Source organism: Neopsephotus bourkii, unplaced genomic scaffold, assembly GCF_033783945.1.
Source record: "Neopsephotus bourkii isolate Nb327-2 ecotype Australia unplaced genomic scaffold, CSIRO-AGI_Nbou_v1 NB_1820, whole genome shotgun sequence".
Taxonomy (NCBI): domain Eukaryota; kingdom Metazoa; phylum Chordata; class Aves; order Psittaciformes; family Psittacidae; genus Neopsephotus; species Neopsephotus bourkii.
Window position 1 is genome coordinate 2,028,742 of NW_026902293.1, and position 25,980 is coordinate 2,054,721.

General features: G+C 38.4%; 2 protein-coding genes across 10 annotated transcripts in view; one reads left to right on the forward strand and one right to left on the reverse strand.

The window, feature by feature from the left end:
* The window catches only part of LYN (LYN proto-oncogene, Src family tyrosine kinase), a 44,299-nt gene extending 43,313 nt beyond the window's left edge, over positions 1–986 (forward strand). For all 9 annotated transcript variants that reach the window (XM_061342910.1, XM_061342906.1, XM_061342902.1 and 6 more), the window contains one exon: positions 638–986. In XM_061342910.1, coding sequence (XP_061198894.1) covers positions 638–840 — 203 coding nt within the window. In that variant the 3' untranslated portion in view covers positions 841–986. The remainder of the gene's footprint in view (positions 1–637) is intronic.
* Positions 987–3,934: 2,948 nt separating this feature from the next.
* Positions 3,935–25,691, reverse strand: LOC133206681 (kinesin-like protein KIF20A). The gene is made up of 19 exons (XM_061342840.1): positions 25,511–25,691; positions 24,304–24,378; positions 22,535–22,654; positions 21,486–21,624; positions 21,203–21,387; positions 20,990–21,095; positions 17,692–17,790; positions 17,027–17,224; positions 16,834–16,945; positions 15,206–15,277; positions 13,820–13,966; positions 13,197–13,362; positions 12,019–12,189; positions 11,176–11,315; positions 9,342–9,507; positions 7,728–7,845; positions 7,577–7,644; positions 5,815–5,934; positions 3,935–4,620 (listed from the first exon to the last, which is right to left on the reverse strand). Exons 1-19 carry the CDS (start codon positions 25,640–25,642, stop codon positions 4,345–4,347), a joined length of 2,610 nt encoding a protein of 869 aa, XP_061198824.1. The 5' UTR covers positions 25,643–25,691; the 3' UTR covers positions 3,935–4,344.
* Positions 25,692–25,980: the final 289 nt, after the last annotated feature.

The window sequence follows — 25,980 nt, forward strand, 5'->3', positions numbered from 1 at the left end:
AGGAATATATGTCTACTTTAAATAGAAGTATAAATTGGAATAGCCTATTAGACTGAAAGTTGATAACTGAAGAATCAGAACAGCAGAATAAAAGGGTGACCAGTTTACCCTACATGAAGAAATGTGACAGGCTTGGGCAAATTACCCAGGCATGGCAAGAGTAACTCTCTGTCTCAGTATGCATAGAGTCTGCAGCAAGCAGGTTAGAAGCTCTGCAGGTAGAGACAATGGTTGATGCCAGGGTGGGCTGTTGCTGTGAATCTCACCACCACTGGAAGCAGAACAAATGGTGGCAGGACTGGTCCCAGGAACAGAATGGAGCTGGTTTTGGAGACAAGAATTGCTAGCTCTCCCACAGTCATGTTAGTCTTGGCACAAAAGAGGTCACTGCACTCAACTGGGGAAATGGAAATCTTCCCCACAGGGTTTTCAGAGCAAGTTCCTCAGTACCGGTGCACACCTCAGCCTTGTTTATTGAACTCATATTAGTAACTACCTTTAATAAGTAGCAATAGTCTTGTATCATGGTGAAGATCTTTAGAATTAAGTAGATAAAAAAGAAAAAAAAAGAATTTTTTTAGGAATTGAGATCATTTAATAAAACTTTTTGTTGTTGTTGTTGTTGTTGTTGTTGAAGGCATGAGCAATTCGGATGTGATGGTTGCTCTTCAGCGTGGGTACCGAATGCCACGCATGGAAAACTGTCCAGCTGAACTTTACGATATCATGAAAACATGCTGGAAGGATAAAGCAGAAGAGAGGCCAACATTTGATTATCTACAGAGTGTGCTTGGTGACTTCTACACAGCAACAGAAGGGCAGTATCAACAACAGCCATAGAGCAAAGAACACTTTTTCTATTGACATGAATCATAGGCACAGACTGCTATTTGGACATACTGCTCAAATTACTTCACAAGTTTGGATGTCTTAACTGAGTGTGGAAGTTGACATGCTGAAGGAAAGAGTAATTCTGCAGAGAAAAAGTAGTATTTTTATTTGGTTAAAACAGTTCCTCTAAAGCTTGAAGTTCTCCTTAAATGCTCTGTGTTTGGCATCTGCAGAATCATCCCAAAGCAAGCGGGCTTTTTGGGGTGGGGTTTAGATTCTATTCTACGATTCTAAAGCCATCATGCACAGGGTACAGTTTGCCAATACGTTCTTAGGATCTAAGTTATGCAATACGTTACTAAGAGACCTCTATAAATGGGGCAAGAAGATGCCTGAACAGCTGTTTTCAAAAGAAAAAGTCATGAAGGAGAACTTGGAGATTTAAAACATGGTGATGTTCATAAATCGTCTTTTTTGGAATGCAGCATCTTGTGAAAATTATTTTTATATCTTTGCTATCATTGTTATTTCACATTAATATCTGGAGTACTGTCACCTCTTGTAAGACTTTCTGAATATTGTCATGGTTTCCTTTAAGGAAGGGTGATGTATGTAATTCTTTACGCTGAAGATGATTCTGTTTTACTGCTGTATTACTCATATGAGGTTTAAAATCATTCTCAAAGCATCACACAGCCATCACAGCTGCAGAAGTGCAACATGAACACACAAGACAGCAGGAGGGGCAGCACACCTAGGAGTGTGTTGAAAGTCATCATCCGAAGTCCATGGCAAAGCACAGGATTTTGAAGGAAGTTGATACTTTCATTGCAGTCACTGAGACTGTTACCAGTGAAAATATTTTAATCTTAATTTTAACCCTCTGTGGTTATTCAAGACTATTGTTATATTTTTGTTGCTTTAATCAACTAACCTCAAAATGTGTTTTAAAGCTAAAACTAGCTCTAGTCCTACCAGAAACAACTTGTGGAAATACACAATAGGATGTCAAGTTACATTGCAGTGACACTATACGTGTGCTGCTCACTATCTAAATCCAGTTCCTAAAAGTGAATGCGGTTTGCTAAGCTCTACCTATAGAGGTGTTCTATCAAATTACTTTCCAAAACATCTGAGCTAGTGCAATTGCAATGTAACCGTTGCATAGCTTCCTTTTTTATTCCCCCAAGCGATGCTGGTTCTTACAACTGAAAGCCAGCAGTCTTCACCGAATTATTTAGGCAAATGCTATGTTGCAGAAGCTTAAAACCTTTTTGAGCCTTAGTGTGCCTGTAATGAGCAGTATAAATATTCATTGCTTTTCCATTGGTTTCATTCAGTCAAACTGTGCAGTTTAAGCCAACTATCAGTTAAATATGTAAATAGTTTCTATTGTATGGTGATTTTTAATTTTAATAAACACTTAATCTGAAGCAAGTTGTATGGTAGTAATTTGAAATTAAACAAATTGCTGAAGTTCTATCCAGAGTGGTAGCTTCATATGGAACAGGTGAACATCTGTTCATCACCACTAACAAGATTAAGGGATTCTGTTTCCTTATGCCTGCTCAGCTTTGAGAAACTGAAAAGGACCAAACCAGCTGTTTCTGCATCCTTCTTAGGGTTTCTGCTTGACCTGGAGGGCGGGAAGAGAGGAAGTCAGTCCTCAGCCATCCTTTAAAAGAGTTTCTCAAAAGTCTTTACTGTAATACCAGCACAGTCCACCGCAATGCTCTGGAAAACATCAGTTGAGAACTGTCCACTCCTTCATTACAAGCTTTATTTTTGGGAGGGGGGGAGGGGAAGGGAATAGGTTAAACTACCATAACCTTGTCTTTCAAGCCATTTTCTGTAGCCAACCAAAAGCTCTGGGAAGTAGGCTGGAACAGTTGCTCTGAGACTAAGAGGTTAGAGTTAGCGTTACATAAAGTTGCTAACATCCACTTGTCTGAGATGGCTGTCAGACTGTCAAGGTGTAGCAGTAGAACATCTGAAATGGCATTGCAGGTTTCCAGCCTTAGCCTGTTCTGATTTAGGGGGTTTTGTTTCAATAGTGCTGTTCTTTGTACAAATTGCTCCTAAAAGCTTTCTTATTTAAGGGATCTCCCCTCAGTGTACTGTATAACTACAAGCTTTCTTATTCAAGGGATCTCCACTCAGGGTATTGTATAACTACACCAAAATATTAATAGTTGGAATACTCTGTGTGGAAACAGAATATTACTTTAGACATTCTACTCTTGAGGGATTATAGGCCTGTAGAACTACTGGAGCCAGATAAGCTGTATTTAACAGAAACCATCCAAAACATGAGAACAGCACTGGCTCAAAGTGCTACATCTCCAGCGCGGTTAAAGACATGTCAGAGTAACAACTTATCACTGCATTTACACAAACCAGTCCAAAACTCAGAAGTCCTGGCAAGAGCAGTCACACCAGGGAAAGGCTGTTCTCAGTATTGCACAGGAAGCCTGCACCATCTAGCGTCTTCACAGGGAGGGCGAGGTTCTTGCTCTGAACTGGGTCCCCTTCCACTACAAGGAACAGCTTTACAGTGACTGATCAATCCCATTTACTTATGGATTCTGTATTGTTCTAAAGCAATCCTCCAGCACTAACAGGCATGGTATTTTCACAGTAATTACAAAAAACTCTCACGTTTACTGAACTGAAATAGCTTTAAGAAAGGTGCTTGAAGTTTCATCATGTTCCAGTCTTCTTTCCTTGAGTTACCAGATAAGTCATATAACCAGGATTATGATCCTTTCAACTCAAGAGCATGCCAATCACTATGATCATTTGGCCTCAAAACTTATAATCTGCTCCTTACCTTGATTTCACTGATTTTCTCACCTTCAGAAAATGAACAGAGTCAGAGCTTAGTCAGGCAATGTAAAAATTTATTATAAATATTTTTTCAAAACTTAGTGCTTATTCTTACTCAAATTATATTAAAACAAGTTCCTTTACAATGCTGAGTTAGCAAAAAAAAACCAGCAAGGAGCCAGGTAAACCTGACTTTGTTGCCCCTTCTAGCAGTTTGCTCAGTTTGGTCCCAAGATGGCATTCTCCAGGTCAAACCCTCAAAATTAACTGAAAAACCCCAGCTATTCTAACTACTTGAGGTTAAGTTTACAAGCCCTCAGATTTCTAGGAATCAACAATGAAAGGAAATACTTAGTTTAAAATGGTAACAAGCAGAAGATGAACATCCCACTTCGCATAAATCACACATTTACCAGTATAGAAGGCCATGACAGAAGTTCAAGCAGCTCAAGAATTAAAATTACATATTTATTTCCCCAATCACATCCCTGTATCAACATTAAAAACACAAGTTTAGATCTAAGCTTACATAGCTCTGAATTCAATACTGATTCAATTAAAAGAGTTCTGTATTAACATTTTTCTGTCAGTTAACACAACAGTGAAGATGGCATCCACAAGTGTGAAAAACTACCAACAGTTTCAGATAAAAAAGCCCAGTAACTGCACACTTTGATTAACCAAATATTAGTCCTTTACTTTATGAGCCAACAGTACTTGTTTTCCTGAAGAGGATGAGACACCTTCACACTTCCCCCAGCCTTTACCAAGAGGTGTAATAGCAGTGGCTGCTACTGTGGATTTCAGGTTAGCCAACAAACCTTTCCTGGGCTTTTGTTGTTTTGGCTCCTCCTTAGAGAAATGCTTTTTCTGGTCATCAAGTTCTTTTTGCAGGGAAGACACTGTTTCTTCCAGCTCAAGAACACGTTTAGCCCAGTTCTGAAGACTACTCATTTCTTGATCCTATGAGGATAAGGCTGTGTTAGGTATATGAACACTCCAGTGTCTTTTTCATGAGGTTAATTTTCTGTTTCAGATTATTTTATTATGCCAGTAAACACATTTTTTATTACTATTCCAAATAGCTACTTAGTACCCATTTCCTCTGAATTACTTTTATGCAATTTAGAGAAAAAAAACAAACTACAGGGCCATCATATATAGTTAGAGATCAAGTCTAAGAAGCTGGTGATAAAATGCTTGGCCACACTATGCGAAGATTTGCTATTGTTCTAAGAACCAAATAAAGGAGACTTTCCTAGCTTACCCTGCTATTACTGAAAGCAAAACTGGTCAAATCAAAACTCTTATCATAGTCATAAGTCTACCAACCAGATCTGAATAAATGCTTTAAATGGGCAGAACAGAGCCTCAAACATGCTCTTTAATCCTTACAGTTAACAAAAAGTCACCTTCCTATGTCTTAGAACCAACGAAGAAACAAAGTTCAAGATGAATAATTTTCAGCCACAGACTAAAAAACATGCAGAAGGTAATTTAATGTTCAAAAGGAAAACATCACTAAGCAGCCTTATACTTGCCTTGCTTCATTTGTAGACTTACATAGGTGCATAGTGTTAATTCAAAATTTTCATCTTTTTTATTTAGGAATCTAGTTGATATCTGAGGTCAGACACTGTCAGCTTTATGAAGTCCCTACTTTTGAAGGAAAGATTTCTTCTTTTTCAGTATTAAGTAGTTTACCTGCCCATTATCTCTTATCCAGCTCAGCCACCTCTGCAGGTGACTAGCTTTACAGCTTTGAAGCTCTAGTCCTCAGGTCTTGTTGCACAAGCACTTACCCACTGACACCTTGCTTGCCATCAGCAAAACACTTCACAGCTAGAGTTCCAAGTATTTTCTTTGCTTGGCAGTTATTTGTGGCACCTTTAGATTAGCAGGAATTGTTGGCACAGAGTTACCCTATTGTCTGTCTATCGTTTAAGCTGAAAAGCAAGTCTTGTCTTACAAGATACAAAGTCAAGGAGTGAAACACAAGGGCTTTGATCTCATCACTCAGGAAGTTAGGGACAGAAAAAAAATGATAACATCAAAATAAATTACTAAGATGAATGGTATTTTTACACAAAGATGAGAAGCATCAGTACAACTATAGATACAAGTAATATTAAAGTTGCTTTTAAATTGATGACAGACCTTGAGCATGATTGTATGTTTCAGTTGACTGTTCTCTTCTGCCATTTTTCTGTAGTTTGCATTAGCTTCTAGCAGAGTTTCATTTAATTTCTGTATTTTTAACTTCAGGGATTTTATAAGCTGAAAATAAAAGACACGCACTGCAGTTCAAGACTGTGTTATGACTAGAACTCATACATACACTGTAAGAATTTCTGATTAATACATAGCAGTGCAAACTGCAAGATTAAAGCAATGAGGATGAAGTCTGCTTCTCTCAATCTCCTATGTCTCAACCTATCCTTTCTGGTGACAAAATACAGCTGGAGCATTAAAGAGCTATTGTGCTTAAGCTACTGGGTTTACACAGACCTATCAATTAAAGACCAGCAGCACAGACTAACCTATTTCTAGAACAGTCTGCTCCTTTTCAGTAAGGGTAGTTAAAAAGAACACTGTCATCTTATTAAAGCTATTCATATAATGAACTGAAGCACGGTTGTAATAGAAAACATCACCTTTCTGATGGGAATATTGATGGATTAAGTCCTGAGAGGAAAAAGAAACTCTGAACTAGCAAAATTAAAGTTATATCATTAATTTACTTCTCCAAGGTTGGAGGGAAAATATCTATAGGTTGCTAATACAAACCCAAACCATACCCTTTGCTCATGTTTAAAGGCTGAATGGCAAGAAAAAAAGTAGTGAATTACTAATCACATATTCACAGGTACATAAGGCAAAGAAGCAGAAGGGCAATGATTGAACCAACTGTTTTAAAATGCTCTCGCTTCAGTTACTGCCAGGCAGCAAACCCATCATTATAGCACTTTCTAGCCACACAGTCAATACAGTATCCCCATAGCAAGCATAAGAGCCAAACTTTCATCAAAATCCAGAATTGACAAAGGAAATGGAAAAGGATGTGAGCTCTCAAGAACATGAGTGGAAAACAAATGCCAGGGCCATAACACGAGACATTAAACTCTGTAAGGAAAAAGATATTTTTGGAGAAGACTTTCTCAATAGAAAGGGATTTAAGTTCACTTTCCATTTACATGGTTTATTAGAACCAGCTGTAACTATTTCTCCAACTCCAACCCCATTTGTTACTAGTAAAAGGAGCAAGGCTTGCCTCTTCACTCCTCTCCATCCTCTTTAAACACAGGAAACTAACTGTAGCTTTACAAGTTCATTCAAGGTAACAACCAAAAATGAATACCTAAAAAGATTTTTTTTCTCCCCATAACACAGCCTGAAGCTTATAATTTCCACCTCTATACGCTATTCAGAATGCTGAGACCTTACTTGTTTGAGAAACAGAGACGTTACCCTTCAGTTTAAGTGGATAGCAGAGTTCGGTACTTGCAGAAGCTATAGGTTCAAGGCACTATTTTGGCTCTAGATCTAAACTGTTACCACATTCTGTAATTGTTCCCCTGGGCATGAGCAGGCAGCATCTCAGGAGGGAAAGCACTGAGGCCATGACAGCAATGTTTACAACAAATTCCAATGCAAGGCTACGTACTTCCCTAGTTCCAACTCACATCATGTTCACCGTGTAACTTATTACAGTAGTAGATGCCTTTACAGACTAAAACCAGAACACAGCCAATCTCTGGAAAAATAAATCACCTACAATGGGCAAGGACTTTTTTGTAAATTTGATGCCCGTTTGCAAGAATCTTCATGTTTTTGTCTAGAGTGCAGATCTTTAAGCATTGAACCATGCCAGAGTTTAGGACAGTTATGCCTAGATTTGTTAAATACTAAGCAAAGGTACCTCTTCTTTCTCTTGGCATTGTTTCTGCAGTCCTTCATTGGCTCTCTGCATCGTCTTGTTCAGAAGTTCTATAGGCAAAAAGAAAAGTTTCCTTGTTCATACACAGTATAAAAAGTAAATAGAACTTTATATATCCAGATTAGATTCCTACCTAGTTCCATGTTATTTTCAGTAGTTGGTATATCCAAATTCGGACTTCCCAGAGCCAACAGCCTCCCTGACTGTTCGTCAAGTTGCTTTTCCAATTGGAGTATTTTATTCTCTCTATCCTAAAAGAAGGGCACATGGTAGAATTTGTCTAAAGGAGGAAGTTACTTTACACAGGAGTCAACTTTTCCAGTCTGAAGATTTCCAAGTTGTGTTAAGAGTAACCATATGGCAGAAAGGAAGCTTTAGTGCATCTGTGTTAAACACTGTTGCCAGTTAGCTTGCTAGATAGGAAGAACATATTTCATAGAACCAAGCTTCAATCTCAATATCTTTTTCAGTACCTGTTAGATTGCTAGAGTAGTATGTCAAAGTGGGAAATCAAACAAGAGTCACCATCAAGAAAAGTTATTCATCTAATTCTGGCTCTCTGAAGCTGCCCACTCAGATTTTATGTTGTGCTCCAGTTAAAACTTTCACATCTTAGGGATTTCATCACTTTCTTATTTGACTTGCTACCAAGACCTTCTTATTCTCTGGTTCTTTCCTTATGCAGCCTTGCGGTCAGTGTTTAAGGCAGCTATAAGTACAAACAGCACTATTAAGACTCTTTTCTTCCACCCCTACATGACGTATAGCTAGGGCTCAAGCGAAAATAAAACCAGAGTCTGAAGAAAAAAGACAAGTGTGAAGGAGCTGAAAAAACAAAGGCAATTACACAATAGTGTTGCTTGTCAGCACCTGAATAGGGAGCTGTAAAAGCAGAAGTGCTTATACATCACAACCTCCAACAGAAACCCACTTCCCTCATGCCTTGAAAGGAACCTGCTTACTACTGGAGTAAGAGATATTAGTTCCTGAACAGGAAAGTGCAATGAGAAAGCACTTCTGGTGTACACCACAGTTCTATTCTTCCACTACAGACCTTCTGAAAAGACTGAGACCCACAGGTCCCAGTCTGTTGCCTGGATACACTTAGCCATCTAGACAGAGGCTAGAAGTAAAGACTGATGTTGTTGCGCACGGCTAACGTGGCTCACTTGCAAAAGGAACAGCAACTTACCGATGCCAACTCTGACTAGTTCTAGGTATAAGTGCCTTCAAGAGATTAAGTTCAACCCTGCATAAAATTTGATTTCTTATCACGGTTTCTTAACCCACAATCCTCCATGTAGACTTTCAGAGCAGAAATACATTATACTTAAAAAATACCTACCCTGTATTCAGTTCCTCAGTGCCCTTTCAGGCTAACTTTTTACTCTACACCCTACATTCCCAAGGATCTCCACAGAGCCAGACTGCTGTATACACCACCCATCTAGGTGTTCCAATCGTTGCATTAGAGAGATAAAGAGGACTTGGATTTAATTTTGCTGGGTTCTCAAAGACTGGAAAAATTAAGTATACACTACAGGTAGTGTAAGACAGAGGATATCTCTATCCCTATGGTCAGCACTGGACACCAGAACAGCTAAGCCGAACCGCTAGTTATTTTGACTATTCAGTGTTATATTTGAAATTCCTGAATTATTCTGTTAAGGAAAAGCAAAATTTACAGTTAAGAGGCTAGCACACAGTTTTTAGCAGTATATATGAGTATATAGAGAGTATGTCATACCTCAACTTTCTCTTGTTCAGCTAGAAATTCTTCTATGGGAACATACTGGTCTTCAATTTGTTCCATTGCACACATATATGCATGTTTCTTGATGGCCTCTTTATACATTTCAAATTTGCTCTCCAGTTTTTCTTCATAACTGTCTTTCATATCTTCCAAACGGTTGCTAAGGAGAACGTATTAGTTTTATTTAAAACATTAGCATTCTAACTATTACGATTTGATAATGTGTGTTCAACTGGCAATATCAAAGTTATTCATCTACTCATAAATAGTGTGGATACCAAGAAAGTACTTCTCTCCTTTCTATTCTCAATGATCCTACAGACTTGCAGCAAGGCATAACTTCTACATGACATAAACAAAAAAACAACCACCAACATGTTGCGATAGATACAACTACACCCAATTAGGCCCGATATTTGAAGTATATTTCCAGGGCAGTATCCTTTACATTGTTGTTTTGGGATTGAGTTTCTACTTCTTCCCTTAAAGATAAATGCCAAATTCATTTCACCTTATTACTTAAGACAGTACACATTACTCTGCTCTTGTGAGACCTCACTTGGAGTATTGTGTGCAGTTCTGGTGTCCTCAACATAAAAAGGACATGGAACTGTTGGAACAAGTCCAGAGGAGGGCCACAAGGATGATCAGGGACTGGAGCACGTCCCGTATAAAGACAGGCTGAGAAAGTTGGGGCTGTTCAGCCTGGAGAAGAGAAGGCTGCGTGGAGACCTCATAGCAACCTTCCAGCATCTGAAGGGGGCATATAAGGATGCTGGGAGAGACTCTTCATTAAGGACTGTAGTGATAGGACAAGGGGTAATGGGTTAAAACTTAAACAGGGGAAGTTTAGATTGGATATAAGGAAGAAGTTCTTTCCTGTTAGGGTGGTGAGGCACAGGAATGGGTTGCCCAAGGGAGTTGTGAATGCTCCATCCCTGGCAGTATTCAAGGCCAGGTTGGACAGAGCCTTGGGTGTCATGGTTTAGTCTGAGGTGTCCCTGCCCATGGCAGGGGGGTTGGAACTTGATCTTTAGGTCCTTTCCAACCCTAACTATTCTGTGATTCTACTGCCCCAGCAGTGACACAGAACATCACCTCAACAGAGAAAAGTTGTCACTGCTGCTTCATATGTTCAGCCAAAAAAGCACCCAAATAATTTTAAAGTCAGCGCAGGTGTTAAACCACCATGTGTTCAGCTGTCAACTTAACTCGGGGATAGTCTCAGCAATTCAAAGAGCAGGAAACTGATTTCGAGAAGAGTTAAGAGGAAGTGAATTCAGTTTGAGCAACTTGGACACACTTGAAAAAAGTCTCCAAATTGGCAATATCAGTGCACGCAGCCACAGTAATTTACAAGATTGTAAACTAAGAACAGTTCACAAATCATCCAGGAGAGCTTAAAGAGATACAATTTAAAATACCTGAAGCACATGCATGCGTATTAACATGACCAAGTGTAAGTTTTGGAACCATCACAAGCCCCAGTGGGCACCTGTAGCAATTTTCCACATATGCTAATTACTAATAACAAGTCAGAAAATCTCCAGTAATTACAAATTAAACAAAGTTAAGCAGAAGACAGCATTAATTTTCCATTGTACATGGGAAGAGGCTGATCTGTACAAGTTGATCTTCATATTCCTGATTCCCTTTTCATCAGAAGCTTTGAAACTGTCCAGAACTAACTTCCCTAAGTAATGTAAGTAAACATGTCTTGCATATACATATATGTATATACGTACATATGTGTATATAAATGCATGCCTTTATATACTGTAATGTATGTAATCCTTTCAATCTTGAAGGGAACTGCAACATGACTTGCCTCCAAGCTTCCTCTGTTTCCAACAGCTGTCGGAACATTGCTTCTGCCATCTCTCTACGTATCTTCACCTCCAATGAGAGTTTGCTTTGCCTTTCTGCAACTAGCTTCTCCTTTAGGTCCTCTGCAGTTTTCAAGAGATCCTAAATTCAACATATTTCCTTTCAAAAAACAGGCTAGAAACACCCATTTGCAACACATCACATGAAACACATGATATTCGTGTCAAATTAAATACTCGTACACACAGCTATCCACAGAGGGCATTTCTACAAACCGGTATTTTCAGGGGGGCTGCAGAAGAGGTTAAATATAATAGAATAATAAAATAGTTTGGGTTCAAAGAGACCTTCAAAGGTCACCTAGTCCAAACCCCTGAGTTCCTACTGCAAGTACAATCTTTCTCTATCTTGATGGTTTCTGCTATCAAAAAGTTTATTACTCTTTTGGCATTTAAATTTTAATTTGTACAACCATTTAGTATAAAACCTAATTTACCTTTACAGTTCAATATTGTTAGATTGCATAGATTTGTTTTTGAAATGCTGCGTCTTAGCTTGTTCCTGCTGTACCCAAAAGAGTGCAAACAGCTAAAAGCTGTTTTAAATACACATGCTGCTTCCTTACTCTTAGCATTAAGCAGTCAGTTGAATTCCAAATCTAGCACTTGACTTAAGTAGAAAGCCACAGGTAGCCTTCCACAACTACACTTGATCCCTCAGAACTAGAACACTTTAAGATCATGTCTGCCTGACCCCAAGCAGAAGCACATCTCTTATGTTAAAAGCTTCTAATATTATAGCTAATACTGTTGGCTTTCTTGGGCTTTAGTAGATGTGCACCTACCTCGTGACTCAGAATGGTGATGTCCACTTCCTCTTCTGCATAGGTTTCAGTACTGTCAGGAAAGTCATCTACAGATGTACCAGCATCAAACTGCATAATAGGTTTGCCACAACCTCCAACAAGCTTGGGTGAAAAACCATCTAAACCTTTTGGTAGGATTGTCTGGATTACCTGAAAGAGCCAGAATTGAAAGCACTGATCTATCAATGTTGTCAATATTGCAGATATCAGAATACTAGGAAGAAGTGTCATGAAGGTATTGTTGTATTTAAGCGATATTTAATGATTACAAGAATATTAGCATAATTTTTCATGTCGCTTACCAGACAAAGATCTATATCAAAATAAGACTTCAATACTCTAACAAATACAAGTATGCTTGTCTAGAGACGTGTTCTCTCCTTCTAAAATACAAGGTCTTTGTGTAGTCTCCTGGGAAGTTAATGAAAAGCAGCAAATCCCCAACACACTTGTTCCTTCCTGAAATACTGCAACTAGGATTCAGCAGTTCATGCTGGTTAAAGATTTTGTGTCATAGGACACACATCAGAGAAGCTTGTCTCTTCACTGCACACTTATCTTATGAAAGTTGCAGCTGAAAAGAATTAGAGAATTTTTTTCTCTCCAAGATCACATTAAACATGTCATTACAGACTTGGAAAGTGTCAGAACTCATCCATGGTTCCAGACTAGAAAAAGACTATTTCTGCCAAAAAATGCAACATAGCCCACCTTCCCACTCCCTACAAGAAGCAGCTCCTACTTCTTTTACTGCCACCACAAGCTATCCAAGAAGTTTTGAGCAATTGCCACCTCATGCAACAGAAGCTTAAAAAAGCACAGGTTAAACAATTCATCAAAACCTTGAATCATCATCTTGCATTTGCTCATATATAGTTTACCCAGACATATCTGAAAGCACCTGGACTATTTTTTCACAGTGTTGGTGTATAGAACTGAACAAGCCAGAGAGCTGTAGCTATCTTTACTTATTACCACAAGAAGGTGGTAAGGACTGGCAAGACTATCAGAAGCCTTTTAGAGAGAAGCCACAGGCAGAAGAATTAGTATGATGCATCAAAAGTCCAAATCACACTCGGGTCCATACAACCTGGTAATTTCACAAACCAAGGGTAACAAAGAATGGAGATTAGCAGAAAGAGTAGATGAACTCTTACCTGTTTGGCTATAGCTGCAAATTTCATTACATGTAGTGTTTCATCATATGTGGAGGCATGCTGATTAATGTTTACAATCATACAAGCTGTGCCTTTTCCACAGAAGAATGGCTGAAACAGACGAGTCAACTTGCTCTCTCTGAATGGAATATAGCTTGGCTTCATCCTTAGGGGGAGAAGAGTAATAGAAGTGTGAAACAAAAAAATTGCAAAGTTACATGAAACTGTAACTAAGCTTAATTCTTGTTGTCAGGAAATAGATCCAGTAGGATGCTCATATTTAAGCCTTAGCTATTTCATACCAAAGAGCAAGGTCTTTCCTGGATCTCGTAAGGTCTCCAACAAATTAAACTATTTAAAAGTAAAAAAGTAGTATAGTGTCTGCGCCACAGTTCCCTAGTGTTACAAAGCAGATATTGGAAAAGCCAAAAGCTAAGTACAGGACATGTCAGCTGTCTGACAAATTTATGTGTATAATTTGGAGGCGGAAGAGAACAAAACAGGAGCTTTGTTTTGCTCATACACACACTAAAAAATCTTGGTAGCTTACTGCTAATTGCCCTTTTTTATCCTCCGCAGTTTCAGCCTAAAACTTAGCATGTTGTTTACAACTTATTACTTACTTTGGATTTTGATTTTGCTTCAGTGCTGCAATGCATTTTCCAAGGATATGAAGAGAATTGTTAATATTTCCTGCTTCTTTTAGTCTGTCTCCAAAGGTGTGTGTTTTATTACACCTCTCTGACCCAGCCAAGTCACAGAAAGACAACCTGCATGAAAGAATTATCCAGAGCATGCATATAAACTTGGTTTTTAAACAGTATGAGAACAGAACTGCACGTCTTTAATTCTTTATGTGTCTAAAGTGTAAATGAGCGACTCATTTCAGCCTACCTAGATCACAGAATAAGTTGTACTTTAATGCTGATGTTTTGTCCAGGAGGCACTATGCAAGGTATGCAAGGCACTATGCTTTATTTAGGGTAACAGCACTAACCTATCTTACCTTCCCATTGTATATGAAGATACTTGAACAAGACTGCTTCTCCTAAGACAGTCTATTCAGCATATCCAAATAACTCTGCTGGTAGCATTCATCTAAAACTTTGTAGACATTCTTACATGAAGAATTCAGTTCAGTAACCTAAATTTTGTTGCAATCCTAAAGTACTTCCAGGTGAGATAAGAGGAATTTCTGAGACAGTTTTGCACAGTGGGACAAAGGCTAAGAAACATTTTGCAGTCACTTTCACCAGTTGCAGCACTGAGAAGATTGCAGTACAGTATGCAGGATATATTGAGATCTGCCTCTTCTGGTTACAGAATTATTTGTTCACTATTCCAAGTAAGAAGACAGAAGTCCTCCTGAGATTACCTTAGAGGTCTTTGTTTCCCTCTAGCAATTATGCGCTACTGAACTCAGGCCACTGAACTGCCCCTAATGGTACAATAGGTTACAATGAGAGGCAACTATCCCGCATAATCAAGGAATTTCATCATTTTCACTTCATATTAAGAAAGCCCTTGAAATACCCTGCAGTTAGATAATTCACATAATCAAACTGTTACTCACTTAATACAAATTTATTTACACAAAACCTTTGTAAGATTAGAGCCTTTCACACAGCTGAAATAAGTACATACTAATACTATACACACTATTAAGGTGAAAGGCTATAAATAGTGTGGTATCACATAGTACTAACTCTGTCCCCACCTTCTCATTATGTTAGACAATATATGTATATTTCCCTCAATTTTTGTACTACTGAGAGTTTTAACAGGCTCTTTCAGCCAAACCTTAACAGAGTAAGAGACAGGGAAACACTTTCACACCTGTCCCTATCCGATTTCCAGGCAGTTTTATGCAGCCAGTGGAATTCCAATTTCCTTCTCAGCTCTGGGAGTAGTTGTTTATTAAAAGAAAGTTCACCAGTTTAGAACACTTAAACCTTACCAACTTTTCTGAAGTATTTACATTCTGGTAATCAGCTGAAGCATTCACTTACTCTGAAACTCCAAGAACACGCGGCTGATGCTCATCAGTTAGCTTTAGTAGCCTGATTGAAAATATACTGTGACTGGAATGAAAAGAAGTTCTTTTTAATAAGCACAATTATGAAAATTAAGCAGTCACTGAAGCAAAGTAAAATTTTATGCTACAGAAAGCTCAGTGCTGAAGAAAGAACAAGAATTTACTGATTTACATTAGTTATCTTTGCAATGCATTCATTCAGCAGCAAAAAGCAGCAATAAAAGTTGTATTTGACTTTCCATTTCTTTTAATACAGGAAGGGAAAAATGTTACATGAAACCTACGAACTGTCTTGGACAATAAACAAGCTGATCAGAGGATGAGTGCTCAGGTGGCCACTTCATATGAAAACTTCAGGCAGTATCTGAACTCAGTAGATCTGAAGAACTGATTAGGAATAGGTACTGAGGAAGAAAATAAGTTAAGGTTGGACAGCCCTGTAATTTTTCCTACAGTTATTTGTTCAGTTTTGAAATCATTCTGTTTTCTAGAAAGGTTGAATTTTTAACCTTTGAAAATCCAGGTATTCTGTTCTAGACATCAAGCTACAAAGAAGAACCAGAAGTGCCTTGTCCTCAGTTTACCCAGCAAATCAGGAAGCACAGAAGACAAACTTCTGCAGTATATATTTAAAGCAGTGCTTCACTCCTAGAACCAACCCACAGCTTAAGAACTGGAGTTTCTTAAAACAAATAATCCACCCCAACTTATAAACAAACTAAGTGGAAGTCAGCATATTCTCTGGAGCAAAAAAGAGGACATTCTGGGTACAAAACTCTGCCAAAAAAAAAAAAAAGCATGCAGTTCTTTTCTGCGCTACTGTAAGAGTGAAATTCAGGTAAAATCATAGCATGAAATTCAATGGCAGTTGTCTTTAGCTAACACAGAACAATACAACTTATTGCTTTTTATAGAAAAAGTAGGCTTAGTAACACTGTGATTATATTACATAAATACACAACATGGCCCTTTCACACTTAAAGAACAAATAAAGAAGAGGACATTAAAATCAAGTAAAAAAGCATTTTCAACAGAAAGTATACCACCTTCTCTATTTCCTCCTGCTCCATCAAGCCAGATTCTCCCTGAGCCCTCTCCAGAGCTGGGAAAAAGCTAGGACCTTATTTCTTAATATACCAAGTAAGGTCAGCTAGAACACAGCAAGCATCTAGGTAATCTAACAGCACTGCAAGGTACTGCACCAACTCCTTCCTACATCCCTCTACCTACAGGCTCCAAGTTTCCAGGAATTGTATTGCCATTGATGAAGAGCTAACCATCTTTTCCTTCAACATCCTTTCACAGCCATTCCCACTCAGCATCATTAGCATTTACCAAGATGTATAGCTCTATTGGCACTCAAAAATGAATGTGATTTGTTCTTTTGGGCTACCCAAAGGCTTGAATAGCAACCCAAGTCCAGCTACTATTAAAGTTTCTTCCAGAAAGAATTTCATAATAAACCCAGAATAATCAAGGAAAGTCTTAAACTACTATTGAAGAGTGGTTAATTTGAAACATATTCTAGAGTTTTCTCCTCCCTTCCCCCCTTCTTTCTCCCCTTAAAAGGAACAGAGTATGCTCACAATTAGAGAAACTAACCTCCTACTTGATTGCTCATTCATTCTAGTACAAGCAAAGCTTCGGTTCTTGTTTCCTATTTTTAGTATTTTGCAGGCTTCTTCAGTGCTCTGAATGTTAATCCACTTTAAGTCTGTGAAAAGAGACCATTTACATATATTTCTGATGAGCAAAGATATTCTGTGAAACTGCTAAGGTTATAAAACAGTATTACCTTTAATATAAGAATTTCCTGCTTGATCCTCACAAATTCTTAAGACTCTGCGCTTCTGAGTTTTTGATGTAGATAATACATTTAATAGATCATACACATATTCGTTATAAATTTCACAGAAGGAAATCCACACAGATGCTTGTGTCTTTTGGTGTATATTACTCCTGTACTTATCAAGTGGAACAAAGTTCTTCTCTGCTAACCCAAAACAAAGGAAAAGTTCAATGATTAAACAACATATTGATAAATTTTATAGTATACAGAACCTTCTAAAGAAGGAGGCTTGTATATGTGTTGTACAATTAGATATACAGTACTGCATAATTTTGAGTTTACTCAAGAACGTTCACATTTCTCAGCAGTCACCTGTACCGAGGATATGCCCAAATTCTAAGCTATTGCCTCCCCAATATGTTTCCAGAAGTTTATACATTCACTTTGCAGAACTAAGCTTCTCTCTTCGCCCAAAAGGAAAAAAGGTATCAGAATATTTTCACATATTTACTCTTCCTCCAGAGTAGAGCCATTAAAATTTTGTTCAACGACTATACTACAAAGTAAACATACGATACAGAGATATTTTTTTTAATCCACCAACAGTTACCCATGTATATTCCTAAATTTTTATAGTCCCCTTCACCTCAAATTTTTCCACTGTATTTTACCTAGTGAATCAGAAGGAAGACTTTTTGAGGTACAGTTGGAAGAATTCGACTCCACATCACACGTATCTGTTATAGTATTTGAGCTGCCTTCTGTGTCCTTGAGAAAATAAGACCATTACACCCATATGAACAGACTGAGAACAGCAGAAGTTAAAAATGACAGCAATTCCAGTATTTAAATATCAAAACAGTATGAAGTGTTAAGCCACCCTTACTCTGACTGCAGATGAAGTGTTTTGAATAATATTGAACTAAATCAATAAATGCTCTTTCCCTCACAAGAACAATCGCTCTCCAATATCCCAGCAACCTGTTTTGGAGGCTAACTGCTGCTAACATAGGAGACTTACTTCCTAGTTGTGGAGAAACAAGCTCCTCTGTCAGGCTGCGACAGCCCGGAATGTCTTTATGAACTACTGGGCAAAGCTGAACAGTACTTCAGTCAATCAAGAGAACCGAAGAAGTAAATTTCTCTCAGGGGCAGATGGCAGGGTAGTGAGCAACAGACAGAATAAAGCAGCAGAGAGTCTTAATTTGCCTGCTTGTTACAAATTGCTTTTGCAAATCACAGGCCTGTGCCAGGTCTGTGAGAGTATGAGTCAAGCTTACTTTAAAACCTCAGAAAAAGTGAAACAACTTCATAAAGACCTTAAAGATCTGATAAAGCAACAGCCTAAGTGGGTTTAATTAATACTGAATTACTGAAGGGCCACTAAATGTCCTATATAGAAAATAGCACAATCTCTTTAAGTACACACATTTGTTGAATTTCTTTACATCAACAAAATTATTTAAAAACCTGCCAAGGCTTGTCAAAGCACAGGCTTCACATTACCCATAGGAAAACCGGTGTAACAAAGCAACTCCCACTATTTAGATATTCCAACATATCCACATACTACCTCCCTCCCCATTTTTACAAACCAATGCAAATTTTCATCAGGACATTCACCCCAATTTCCCAAACCCCAGTCTTGATAGAGCATCACCCTAGCTACAGTAGAAGAGGGGAACAGATTCAAAGAAGTAAACCTTAATGTTCTAGCTATTTTAATGCAGTGCTAAGTTCATTATGGACTGACTACTGCTGCCTGTGTTACCCACTTGGTATATCCAAAATGGAACTTTTTAGAAAATTATGAAGCTGTACTTTCAGGTCTTTCATTTTAAACATAAATAGTGCATGATTTCATTGTCATTTATAAGTGGCCATGTTTCTAGAGTAGTTATAAGTATAACCACAAACGTTGATTCTATTAATTCTGTTTCTGAAGTACAAAGCCAAGTTCTAAAGCAGGGTATGGGACTGACACACATGGCATATCTATGCATGTCAAAAACAGAATGTAAAACACCCAGTGCCACGGTACTTGTGCCTGTGATAAATTTTTGTAAAGGTGTTTCAACAAAACTGAGTTAGCTATGCTGCTATGCTGTTCTTCAAATCATAAGATCAAATACAGAAAAGAGTATGAAGATGACTGCCTGAAAACAAGTGGGAACAGGAACTGACATTGTTTGCCAGTGACAGAAGCTGACATTTAATATCAAATACAAGGACAGGTGGGAATAGGAATGCAAGTAAAGCAGCATATAATCCAGGAAAAAACGGTATTTAATCCCATGAATAGAACAAGTAAAGGGAAGGAAAGAGAGGGTGTGAACCACAAGAAGCAAGAGTTTTCGCATCAGTAGCGTAGAGATAACAAGCAGTAGAACATTAAATACAAGGGTATTGCAGTAACTCAGAGCCGTTTAAATTGAGAGAATGAAAGGAATAGCAAATTCTTTCTGCATGACATGTAAACTGAGCCTGGGTAAAGGGCCTACAGAAGTCCATGTAAACCAAAACCAAGCCCACCAAACCATATCTGCTCTCAAATTACAAGCTTCAGTGAGCATCTGAACAGTGATACTATTCATTCCTAAGCTATCAAGCAGCATGGGGATAGCTGAGCTATCACTGTGGAAGCATTGTAATACATAAGGTCTTGTCATGTATTATTTTCTAAATGTATTTTTACCTTTCCTTCCTGATGGTGGTCTTGCTTTTCACTGCAATGCATCAGCATCTAGATCACTTACTGCAACATTCAGTAACTAAACTATTAGTGAAATCAGACTGTGATTTAACAAAAAGGAATATTTGTAAAATAGAGTTATCATCAAAAGACATTTGACTTCCCTTTCTAGACCTCAAAGTCCTGCTTCTTCCTTCTTGCAAGCTTATAAATTTCATAAAATTATTTTTTAATATTTACCTACTACCCTTCTGACCATCTCAATTTATGTTAAAGACCCTCACATCCCTGCGCATGCACGTAGACACACAGTGCAAGTGAGCTCTTCAGAAACTCTCAGATACGTAATCTTTAGCATCTTTGAGATTCTTCAACTGAGATCTTTCCTCAAAAGTTAACCAGACTTAGACTAAACAAAGTTTGGTTTGCAGAATTTATATCAAGCAATAGAATTTAGAGTCAAACTTTACATATGAATTTGATTCACAGAAGGATATTCTTTCAGAGCTAACTGCATTACTTTAACTGCGTTGGTATTAAAGACCACAAAAAAGAAAACTTAGTCAATCACTACTTCTATACTTCCCAGAATTTATTCAGAGTTGCTTGAAATGAAAATCAGCTGATCCTACTGCATTTTGGAATTAAATGCACAGAACTACATTTCAGATTAAAATGTTATGAAAAACAAACAACTTGTGACAACTTGCAAGTGGGCTTAGAAATATAGAACAGTCACACCATAAAGCTGCCCATTTTCTAGCGAGACCTATTTCTTACACTGGAAGCAGAAATGACTAGATAATGAGAACAGGAGGCTGGAATAGTGGACTCCTCTATTGTACTCACAGTTTTCAGAGACCAGAGTTAAAGATATATACACTCTTCTAAAGCAGGCTGTATTCCTTCTGAGAAATTTGTTTTGTGCAATCTCACTTCACTTGCTGTATCAGAAAAGTTCCTTTATGAAGTTACATAAATCACATGTTTACAAACTTTTTAATCTGCTTTAAGGCTGTCTTCAACCAAAACAGACACTTCTGCCTTCTTCACTAATCCTACTAAGATTTTGCCATCATCTGTCCTAAAATAGTACTGGCATTTGAACAACTGCCCTGGAATCCAGCCTGAGAACCTGGCCCAAAAGAAGATTAGCTTAAGTGGATTTTAGATTGGTCAGCTCTCAGACTTTTCAAAGGCTAGTGCCACCACAGTGTCAGAACTGCTCCTCTATAGAAATCCAGGCTTTGGCTTTGCAATGTTTTTTTGTTTGAGCTGTGTGCTGGCTGCTGCAGAAAGTTCTTCCAGTTTACCCTGAGCTCCAAAACCAGACAGTTGCCTTATTCCAAGGTTCACCAAGTATCCATACAGTAGAGTTAGATTCTTTAGTTACCCAAAGAATCAATAGGGAAACAGAGATTTTAAAGATAATCTGTTAGACAGGAAGTTTTTAAGAGGCTTTATTAACAAGGAAGTATTTGATCACTGACCTCTTTCAGTGATGCAAGAACAGCCATTTTCATAGCTTCTTCTTGTTTAACTTGTGCATCTTCTAGTTTCTTAACATCATTACTCAAATACGGCTTGAAGTTCATCTTCAGATAATGTCTTCCCCTGATGTGGTTAAAAACCACATCAAGTGAGCGAGGTAAAATGCCAAAATCCTTTGAAGTCCCTTAAAAATAACACAAGATAAAATGTAGATGTTCATATAAACTTCTCATTGGATTTTCACTTGGTTGTCATACATGCTTTTTGGCAAATATGTTATACCTTGGATAGTGAATGTCTTGCCTGCATTTGTAACCCCATAAGTAAACACCAGTCCATTCACTCCATTAACATATGCTCTTACTATCTCTTTCATTGAGCCTTCGAAAAATTCACTCTGAGTAGTTTCTGGTCCAAAGACCTTGGGGAAGGGGAAAAAAAACAAAAAACAAACAAACAAAAAGATAAAAAAGTGATAAATGGCACAAAGTAGTTTAATATATCAAAATATTAAGCACTGATTAGTTGTGACTACTTTTTCAGAGCAAGCTGAGGAGGCAATACCAGCTTCATTTACTGTCTTGCCTGAACCCTGGCTGATTCAACATCTTCTGTTGGGTTTTCATAAGGTGCCTGTTTAATTCTGAGAGGCACTCAAGCTTGACCTTATTTTTGAATATTTTCCTACTCCTAAACCAAACTGCTCAGTGCTACTGAGCACATACTGTTCAGTGGGTACTTTCAAGAGCTCAGCTGGTGATGCACAGCTCCCCTCCTCACTCTGCACCAGTCACCCACCATTGATACAAGCATTACAGTGTTCTGAATGACTCAATGGCCTGGAGCTGTATTTTGATACTCCAAGAACAGAGTTTCTTGCAGTAGGTAATAGAGTTAAGAATTTTACTTCCAGCATAGGACATTCCAGCAGTTAGGCTGCTATTATCTCAAAAATAAGTTCCTAAACACAAGTCCCTCTAAACATGTGATTTCCTGTGACACTCCCAGATAAGGGCATCTTGAGGAACAGCAGAACCACACTGAGTTTGTGCCTACAAGAAGTTTCTGTAGCATCTAATCAAAGAGAGCAACAGAGCTACCAAAGAACCTTCCTTATCTAATAGGCATCTCCGTTGTAATATAGCTTTCTTGACAACCTAACAGTAGGTAATAAGCAGTTGGGGGGGGGGGGAAGAGGGGGTGGTTAAGGAAAAAACCACCACACGTAATTCCAAGGAGAAAAATCATATTGCATGGTATAGTAGAAAAATCAGTTATCATCATTGTGAAAAAATAAACTGTAACTGAAAATTAGAATAAAGTTTGTCTACCTGAGAAAATGTGAACTTGTGCACAGAGCGACCAATTCCTTTTTCACTGTTTTTCACTGCAGAAGACTCTTTGGGTGCATTAAGAATTACTGTCTGGTGATCTTCAATAGTTAGACAACACTTAAAAGACAAGACAAGGTAAACCAAAACACCACACAAAATTATTTAGGAAGACAGAAATCTGAAAAAAACAACCCAAGAAGAACAAACAAACCAACCTCAGAAGGTTAGAGTTTTCGTCTATTTCCCAGAGCTACATAGAATTGCAAAATTTACATATAACGTCTCTTGAAGTATGCAACAGCTATAGAGATACCCACTTCACATGAAAGACAGTGTATACAAAGTTAAGGCAGTTGTCTGGAGTTTTCTGTAAGGTACAAATTTTGTGATTTATATTGTGTGGCTTGCACAATCCTAGCTGTGAAAACTGTGAAAAAATCTACTGTCTTTCCACTTCAATCATTTTCAGTGTAAAACAAACTATGACCAGCATAAATAAAATTAAGTTTGAAGCATTATCCTTTGATTGATAGATGGCATTATCAGTAATGAAGGAAACAGTTTCACGTATAGGTGAGGTGCAATTACCTACCACTCAACTCAATAAATGCAGAATGCTGTGTCACAGAAAAAATTATTTCACACCAGACAGGGTACTAAAACTACAAACTGAACTACCCATGTAGTAGAATGGTGTCTTGAAGCATCAGCTGCAAGGATTGATTGTAACTAAATCTAACATTTGTATTTAGAGGCTGGCCAGAGCTGGTAAAATGAATCATCCATGTGTGGCATGTACACAGGAGGTACTGCTCTTAGAGTCTCAATTAACAAGTCTGATTATCAACTGGTATAGAAGCTCCAAGAAGCTGGGTACTGAATTTAGACCAATCAATTGCTCACTATGCCAGGATCTAAACTTGTGTGCTTTTTAACATTCATCCCACATTGCAAGAAACAGGAATGCAGGTCAGACATACTAAATCCTAGAGGGCTACAGAAGAATCCAACATGCGCAGCATGTGCCAGCAGCTTTATAGAAGCTCATGAACAGTTAAGGTCTGCAGGGCTGGAATCCAGCTGGTAACACATCACTCTTGTTGTCCCAGCCAACCCCACAAATAAGCTGGCAGGAGTTAGGCTATTTCTGACAAGGTACACATTGTTAATGTCCAAAGAACACAACTTCCTGCTCTCCAGCAGGTGACTCGCAAGAGTCACTGACAGTTGTATCAAGAGTACAGAATTTCATCCAGGTAAATTTCCCACTCCAAAAGGGAATAACAACTCAATTTCATTTTGTAAATCAATTTACCCTTACAGCCAGCTCAGATTGATGAATGATACCAAACTGTGACAGTGTGTAGAAAGGAGTGTTCTGTGTGTTTGCATGTGTACATGTACTTATGCAAAACACTGAAGCATCTGAATCTGACAGTATAAACTGCAGATGTTATAGAAAAAAAATTCACAGGATGAGCAATAAGTCACCAAGATGAGACAGTTCAAGCACTCCAAAGAAACCCAAGGGTCATGTTCCTGAACTACTCCTAGAACTGCATCATTTAAGTAAAGTACCTGGTGGAATTTTGCAGAGCTACAGGCAGGCACGTCTGTACCATGTGATAAAAACATTACATTTACCCAGGTGCCCACTAATTCTATTTGGAAGCAGTACACAACTTTTATAAAAATAAGTCCCAACTTACAATACTAGGTGCTCTCTGGGGGAAAAGAAAAACTCATTTCTTAATTCTACAACTAACCTGAGGTTCAGGGTTTTCAAGCTCCGCTACAGAAAAAGGCCTCACTCTCAAGAAGACTTTCAAAGGCTGATATGCCTATTCATAAGAAAAAACAGAAACAAATCCAACACACAGACAAAACAATCCACAGTCATAATGGCCACTTTCTAAATAGAACACCCCCAAGTCATATCAGCATACATCTCAAACACACTATTTCCTTTTTTATCTCACTGTCTCACCACTTCCTAATGCCCTTAAGTAGCCTTTTCTTACCTCCCCCTCCCCTTCCCACTAAAAAGTGTTCTTTCAGAACAAAGCCAATATCTTGATTTTAAAAGAGCACACTGACAGGGACATAAATTGCACTGCTTCCACCTTCTGGTGTTACTCTGTATTGAATTTAAGGTGGATTTTCTAATAGCTGCTTTATAGTATTTCACTTCCACTGTGTATGGAGCATGTTAACAGATTGGTATATTCTTAGTCTCCATAGACAACTTCGTTACTGCTACCTAGGCACAAGCCGTTCATCTTCCTCACAGTAACAACCATGAAACAGCTCTCAGTTGCTAAGGTGGGCTTTTCCATCCTGCACCATTATACAAAGGTCTCCCCATCCAGGTAAAGCAATAACAGCTGAGAGATTTTTAGAGGGATCCCAGCATTACTTCTTTTCTCATACAGCTTCAAAGTCCCTAGTTTGGCAACTTGTTTATTCAGCAGATGGCTCAACCAGAGTTCTCTCCGTCCCTCCCACAAGCAGCACTCTACTAATCATACAAAATTAAGTCACCTGAAATAAGTAAGCCAATCAGGAAACCTACAAGTCTATAAAGGCAGGGATGCAATACAATCTGCAGAAGTGCACTGCAGCACAGCACTACAGAGCTGTATTTCCAATCACCTAGCAAGCTTTCAATAAGGATCTATATGCTTGCTTAGATTACTAAAAGGAATGATACAATCACATTACATTCAAAGTGCAGTTACTGAAGTCCTTTACTTCCTTCTCAAAAGCTTAGACATTGCTATGACACATCATGTAGCATTGATCATCAGCATTCGCTAATGGCTATGATCTATTTGTAGCAATGAGAAGCAAGCAGAAGAATCAAACACATCCTGGGGACAGGTGAATACAGCAGTTATCACCAAAGAAGTATTTGCCTTAATTAGAGCTTAAAAACTGCATAATCAGAAGACCTACTACAAAACCAACCCACACCTGCCGTTCCTCTGTATTAGGCAATACAGTTGACTCCATAGGTGAAGGATTACCCAATACACTGAGAAAAGAAACTGATTCCATTGTATCAGGTGCTTCTGCAGAAATACAGCTTTTCCCTCCATCATCCATTTTCTGTGCAAAGGAACTTGAAAAAAAGACAGACCAAGACAAACATCATTTTCTTACAGAACAGGCAAAAACACTTAGGGAGCAAAGCAGAGATCAAGGGGGCTTGCATATGAACAAGCGCTTCTGAAGAAAGTAAGTTTGGGTGTACGGAGGAACCTTAAAAATCGGCTGACAGCAGACAGCAAAACACACAAGTGAAAGCATGCTGACAGCCTCGGGTGGGCATCACTCTCATCCACCGGCAAGGGCTGCGCCACAGCCCATAGCCCTCACCCCTGAACGGCTGAACACCACCAAGGCGTCAGGGACTCAGCCCCGGGCCACCGTGCCCTGCCTGA